This window comes from Barbus barbus (genome assembly GCF_936440315.1).
Source record: "Barbus barbus genome assembly, chromosome: 18".
NCBI classification, from domain to species: Eukaryota; Metazoa; Chordata; class Actinopteri; order Cypriniformes; family Cyprinidae; genus Barbus; species Barbus barbus.
In genome coordinates, this window is record NC_136746.1 from 17,704,179 (window position 1) to 17,711,406 (window position 7,228).

Genomic DNA, 7,228 nt, shown 5'->3' on the forward strand with positions numbered 1-7,228 from the left:
CTCGTCCGTTAATTCTAAATGATTTAACCAGTTCTTTACAATAGCAGTCTGACCTCAAGCATCCTCAGTGACTGATGTAGAGTCTGCGCATGCACAGTCGCTTTCGTCGGGTCTGTATTATAACTGGATCAGACGCGCCGCTCAGCCTCTTCAGCACCGTTCCAGTATCCCGAGCGCACGCGCAGGTACAGTACCGCACATTCACACGCATCTTTATCTGCGTATTTAAAAAGAAACCCAGCAAACGAGTGTGTAATCATAAATGAAGAACTTCTGTCGATATTTGTGTTTTCTATATAGTTGTCGCTTGTAATAGACCTTACTGATGCTTGTATTCGACATTGCGCTAGAGACAGGCTGAGAATGTGAGAACATGGCGGCAGCTGCAGGGGAAGGGATTGCACTATTAAATCCCCTAGACATCTGAATGATCTCTGTCGCCTGCTGTTCTTAGACGACTCATTTTGCAATGTTTTAGAGCAAATTAACACGGAAAGGAATAGCTTTCTGAAGTAATGTCAGGCTGATGCGACAGAGGAAAAATTGAAAGCCCTTTTTTAAAGAATGCGTCTGTATTAAGTAACCTTAACAAGAATAGCCCTTCTGTTAACCTCTGAAGTTAAGCTGGGAATTAGCTTCCTTACACTAATGGCAGCCCGGCTCTTGCTTTAAGGACTGTCTTGGAATTCTGTCCCTGACGAATTATTCATTGGAACAGCTTACAGCTCCTTGGAAATGATGCTGATGCAATAATCATACACTTTGGGTTCATGATGCAGCCAAACCATAATGCACTATACTTTAGAATGGAATATGAATTATAGCTTAACCAGCTGTTCCAATATTTTTTCTTCTTATCACAATATCAGATACATGAATAGCTCACAAATGGCTGCCAGTCTTTTAAATCAGTAGGCAAATCTTTACAAAATGGAGGTCTGCAGTACAAAGATGTACCAGGCATGAAGAAAGGCATACCCAGTCTGTTAAAGCGTTGCTGGTTATTTGGCAGAACTAGAAGCCTAAACAGCCTGCAAGGATAAACTTAAACCTGGTCTGAAGGCTGAAAAAAGATGGCGTAGTGAATACCATATTTGTTAAACAAATTTCTTTGTCTGCCTTTCTTTCGGTATCCAATGAGTGAAATTCAAATGATAAGAATTTAAATTCTGCAGTCGCAACGAGCCATAGATGTTGCTGAGCTGGTATTGTATAGGTCATTCTAAGAGAATTACAGATTACTGCACCAAAAAAGAGATTTCTGTCATTGTTCAAGCGGATGTCCTGTGTGGTTTACTTTCTTTAGCAGAACAGAAAAGGAGAACTTTTGAAGAATGTGCAGGTCGGTCTTGTCCATGATGATTTTACATCCTTTATGAGGCCTTACATCCTCAGTCACCATCCATTTTTATTCAGTGGAAAAGAATGACCAGAATATTCTTCAAATTTCTCCTTTAATATTTCACAGAAGGAAAGTCATACAGGCTTGGGAAGACATTGAATAAATCTAAGAATTTTCATTTGGTGGTGTACTACTATATTGTATACTGTATCATGAGATCTACTGACAAACAGTGCATGTGTTTAAAAGGCCACTTCTTAAATTCATAGAATTAGTGTTTTAAATTGGATGAAAATCATCCTCTAGCTATGGAACATGTGTCTAACTTAGTTTGTCTTCAATAGAATTTGCACCCTGACTGTTTGCTGTCTGTGTAAAGATTTACAGTTACATTGGCACTTTAAATAAAGCCGTCAGGCATGGGAAAAGAGAAGCTCCACATCAACATTGTGGTCATTGGCCATGTGGACTCTGGAAAATCCACTACAACTGGCCACCTCATCTACAAGTGTGGTGGGATTGACAAGCGAACAATTGAGAAGTTTGAGAAAGAGGCTGCAGAGGTATGATGGCAATATTGGCAACATTTAAACTAACACATGATTAACAACTATTTCAAGCTGTTATGTGCATCACTCATAGATGGGAAAGGGCTCTTTCAAGTACGCCTGGGTGTTGGACAAGCTTAAAGCAGAAAGAGAGAGAGGAATCACCATTGACATCTCCCTGTGGAAGTTTGAGACCAGCAGATACTATGTCACCATTATTGATGCTCCAGGACACAGGGACTTCATCAAAAACATGATCACTGGAACCTCACAGGTTAGGAACTTAACAGGCACACACATATTTTAGTAGCTGCTATTTATATAGAAAAAAATCATAATCCCTAACTTTTACTCTGACCCTCAGGCAGACTGTGCCGTGCTGATTGTGGCGGCAGGTGTTGGAGAGTTTGAGGCTGGTATCTCGAAGAACGGCCAGACCAGAGAGCATGCTCTTCTGGCCTACACATTGGGTGTGAAGCAGCTGATTGTGGGTGTCAACAAGATGGATTCCACTGAACCCAGTTACAGCCAGAAGCGTTATGAGGAAATTGTGAAGGAAGTCAGCACCTATATCAAGAAGATCGGCTATAATCCTGACACAGTGGCATTTGTGCCCATCTCTGGCTGGAATGGAGATAACATGCTTGAGGCCAGTCCCAATGTAAGTATGATGGGAAGTAAAGTATTGTCTCCATTAGGGCTGCACAATTAATGAAAATAAAACGGTAATGGCTTTGATGTGGCTCAGTGCAATTATCAGACTTAATTAAATAAAAATATGCACTGCATGTTTCAGAGTGAAATGCAGCACTGTGTTCATTAACAGTCCAGTGTTTTCAGTGTCTCAGCGGTTTGGTTTGCAGTAAATGCTACTCCACACAAATGTTGTTTGGGTTGCTTATAATATGCATTTGGGAATGCTGCATGCTAATCATCTTCCCAAATTTGCAATTAAAAACTTATATGAACAACAAAAGAGAAGCTTTAAGGGGTGGTTTTCTGGCAATCAAAACTTTTTTTTTTTTTTAGAAAAATCACAATTATATTTTTCCCCCAAATCGCTCTACAGCTCTAGTTTCTATATGTCATAGGAAATTCTTCAGTGAATATGAATACTTTATATTTAAGCAAAATGGCATCCCAGCAGGTTGATCCCAATCAGCATCTTCATTAGGTTTCTTTGTCTTTACTTTAGATGACTTGGTTCAAAGGTTGGAAGATTACCCGGAAAGAGGGAAATGCATCTGGGACCACCCTACTGGAGGCTCTGGACGCAATTCAGCCTCCAACACGTCCAACTGACAAACCCCTCCGCCTGCCTCTTCAGGACGTCTACAAGATTGGAGGTTTTAATTTGTACAAACTTTGTTACTCAATTTTACTTGTTTTTGCCTGAAAGATGGCTAGGCATTATTCTGTCAGCAGAGCTGAATTAAGTGCAATGTTTTGACTAGGAATTGGAACTGTTCCTGTGGGCCGTGTGGAGACTGGCCTTTTGAAGCCAGGTATGGTGGTGACCTTTGCCCCTGTCAATGTGACAACTGAAGTCAAGTCTGTGGAGATGCATCACGAGGCTCTTTTAGAGGCCTTGCCCGGGGACAACGTTGGCTTTAATGTTAAGAATGTCTCTGTCAAGGACATCCGTCGTGGCAATGTCGCTGGAGACAGCAAAAATGACCCACCTCAGGAGGCTGCCACCTTCACTGCTCAAGTAAGCTCAATTAACTTCTGTTCTCACTCACTACTCACTTCGGCAAACCTGAGCAGTCATTACAAGCCTCATTCTTTCCCATCAGGTGATCATCTTGAACCACCCAGGGCAAATCAGTGCTGGCTACGCCCCTGTTCTGGATTGCCACACTGCACACATCGCCTGCAAGTTCGCAGAGCTGAAGGAGAAGATCGATCGTCGTTCTGGCAAGAAGCTTGAGGACAACCCTAAGAGCCTCAAGTCAGGAGATGCAGCCATCGTCGATATGATCCCTGGGAAGCCCATGTGTGTGGAGAGCTTTTCAGAGTATCCTCCGCTGGGTAAGTGCTATCCCAACAACATCCCATCCCAAGAGCAAAATACTACATTGCTCATTTTTTATTAAAGTTACGATAACTGAAGTTAAATTCATTAAGTATTGTTTCTTGATAGTTTGTCATTCCTCTTTTATGAACATCTAAAAGCCATGCCAAACAATTAAGAAAACAATTGTTATAGTTCACTCAAAAATGTTATACCTTCAAAAATGAAAATTGTTCTCTATTATTTACCTCCAAACCGATGACTTACTTTTTTGTTGTTGTTGTTAGTTTGATAGAGGCAATGATAGGTAATGAAATGGACAATTGCAAAAAAAAAATTTTAAAACATAGGTAGGGTTTCAGCAGATTAAATGATTGGAGACGTCCGGCATACAGAGATGTCTGCCTTTTCCCCAAAATATTGTTTTATAACATTTTTATTTTTAAAAAAAGACCAAAAAATGCATTTAGATAAACAGAGGTGGGTAGAGCAGCCAAAACCTGTACTCAAGTAAAAGTAAAAGTACTTGTAGAAATATTTACTCAAGTAAAAGTAATAGTCTGAATAGTTACTTGAGTAAGAGTAAAAACGTATCAGATAAAAAAAACTACTCAAGTAGTTAGTTACTAGTTACTTTGGATCATATACTGAATATAGTCTATTTTTATTTAGATATATAGATATTTAGATACAATTTACACACACACACACACACACACACATTATATATATATATTTTATTTTATTTTATTTTTTAATGTAAATTATTTCAGTGACGCAAATCTTAATTTTTATTAGCCTTTACGCCAGTCTTCAGCGTCACATAATCCTTCAGAAATCATTCCAATATGTTGATTTATTATCAATGCTGTTCTTTTAACCTTCTATTCATAAAAAAAAAAATCCTTAACAAAATGTCACGTTCCAAAAGAAACTGCAAATCCCTGTTGAAAAAAACAGCATATGCTGGCATAGGTATGTTTTGAAGCATGGGATGCTGGTTTGAGCTGGTTTAATGGTCCGACCAGCTTAAGACCAGCACATGACCAGCATAAACCAGCATCCCAGCTTCAAAACATACCTAACTAGCATATGCTGTTTTTTTCAACAACAACACTGATAATAAATCAATATATTAGAATAATTGCTGAAGGATCATATGACTCTGAAAACTGGAGTAACAGCTGATAAATGTTCAGATTTGCATCACTGAATTAAATTATATTTTAAAGTATATTAATTAATTATAAATTATGTATTATTTATATATGTATATAACCTCTGACACGGAGAAGAGAGAAATCTCCTCACAAGACCGCTACAGAACATCTGAACATAACGAAATAAATGCATATGATGGATCTTCTTCCGTCTGTTCCGCAAAACGTAAACAAATGTAGCTTTTATTTCTGCAAGCGTAAATATTGTGAAAATATCAATATTAATTATGTCTAAGCAAAGGCATTCCTCCTGGAACTAATGCGGGTTTGGCGGGTGTTCATTTCATACTCTGTGACAGCTTATTTAATGAATTAATTCTAGATTGTATTTAATGTATAAGGTACATTTATAACTAACTGGTAATGTCATAGTGGTATCGTGTAGTCAGTGCAATCGAATCTATACCTGTGGAACCGACAGCACTGTTCATCTAATAAAGATCTTCATAGCTAGCAAACCATAGCCTTTTCAGATTTGCTTTCACCTGACTGTAGATCCAAAGCCACGTCTTCATCGCTCTTGATGTTCTTAAACTTTCTGTTATCTGAGTGAGAACCGCTTCAGACGACACTGAACGAATCATTCAAACTGATTCACGAACCGATTCACTGGTTTGCCAACAGGTTTGTTCGAGCCTTCGAACAGAATTAACTCAAAAGAATGAATCATTCGCGAATGGGCATCGTTCATTGCCCAGAGAAAAGTAGACGGCGCGTTTGGAATAAACTGAAGCATTTTTTACTTTATTATTACGTATTGCAATAAGATAAAGTAACGAGAGGAGCGTCGCCCACAGTAACTAAGTAAAAGTACCGTTTTTTCACAAAAAATGTACTCGAGTAAGAGTAAAAGTACCCATTTTTAAATATACTCTAAAAGTATTAGTTACCCAAAAAAATTTACTCAAGTAAATGTAACGAAGTAAATGTAACTCGTTACTACCCACCTCTGTAGATAACACACTTTTACAAATAAATGAATTTCCATTTCGTACCAACAGTTTTTATTAAAGATATGGCATGCCAGGAGGCTTTTCACAATCAGTGTTAGGATGATAGAGATAATGAACACAGATGACCTGCTTAGATTCTTTTTTTGGTTTGCAGGTCGTTTTGCTGTGCGTGACATGCGTCAGACCGTTGCAGTGGGAGTGATTAAAGGAGTGGAGAAAAAGACTGCGACGAGCGGAAAGGTCACAAAATCCGCTCAGAAAGCCCAGAAGGCCAAATGAATGTTGTGTTTGACTGCCAACTCCAGAGACACATATGGAAAATCAGAGGTCATCCAGCTCTTCTATCCTATTGGCTGCTTAGGTTCTATAGTCAGAGACTGCTTAATAGTTCCAATGCATCGTAAAAGTATCAGAAGGAAAAAAATTACTAACAAAAGCAGTCCTTTAGATAACATTAATTTATATGTTGACTCGTACTGTAAGTCTTTCATCCACACCATTGAACTTATTTAATAGTGTTTTTATAGTTGTGCTCTTCTCTTCGATGATAGCTGTTCAAACCATATGTGATTTTTAAAATCTTGAGAGGTTTGACCTCTCCTGCTCTGGAGTGCAGTTTTAGCCTGGTTCTCACAATGTTGTCTTCGCTTGTTTTAGTGCTTGTTTGCAAAATTCCATGTGTTCAGTATCCACTTGTGGTGAGCTACTTAAACGACACTATTTAGTAAACATTGAGAACCTTTATGTTTAGCTTTGCAGAACAATGAAAACCTAACTAAAATGAAGCTCTTAATCAGCCCGTGTCTGGGCTCATGCAATCTTTGGTGCACTGACAGCTTTATGTTTAGCACTTTGACTGGCGTAGGCTAACCCTGCACAAGCACTTGTTGACTTTAATTGGCTTTAATTAGCTACAGCACCTTATTACAAAAAATAAAAGCTTTCATGTCATATTAAAGATGTCTCAACCATAATAACTGTGTTTGTGTTCATTTCACTCCCAAACAACACACTACATAAAAGCCATACAGGTGTGTCTTTGATCTTTTACCTTTGGAGTTTGAAAATTAACAGTAGCTACTGTATTATGAGCTTAGACTTCAACGTGACCAAGTCTAAAAATAGCTTAGAATAGATCATACTTTGCTATC

The 7,228-nt window shown here is 38.5% G+C and overlaps 1 protein-coding gene across 1 annotated transcript; it reads left to right on the forward strand.

The window, feature by feature from the left end:
- The first annotated feature begins 93 nt into the window (after positions 1-93).
- LOC306883916 (elongation factor 1-alpha 1) lies at positions 94-7,049 on the forward strand. The gene is made up of 8 exons (XM_079439442.1): positions 94-185; positions 1,722-1,905; positions 1,985-2,164; positions 2,255-2,551; positions 3,086-3,236; positions 3,345-3,601; positions 3,687-3,921; positions 6,232-7,049. Exons 2-8 carry the CDS (start codon positions 1,762-1,764, stop codon positions 6,354-6,356), a joined length of 1,389 nt encoding a protein of 462 aa, XP_079295568.1. The 5' UTR covers positions 94-185; positions 1,722-1,761; the 3' UTR covers positions 6,357-7,049.
- Positions 7,050-7,228: the final 179 nt, after the last annotated feature.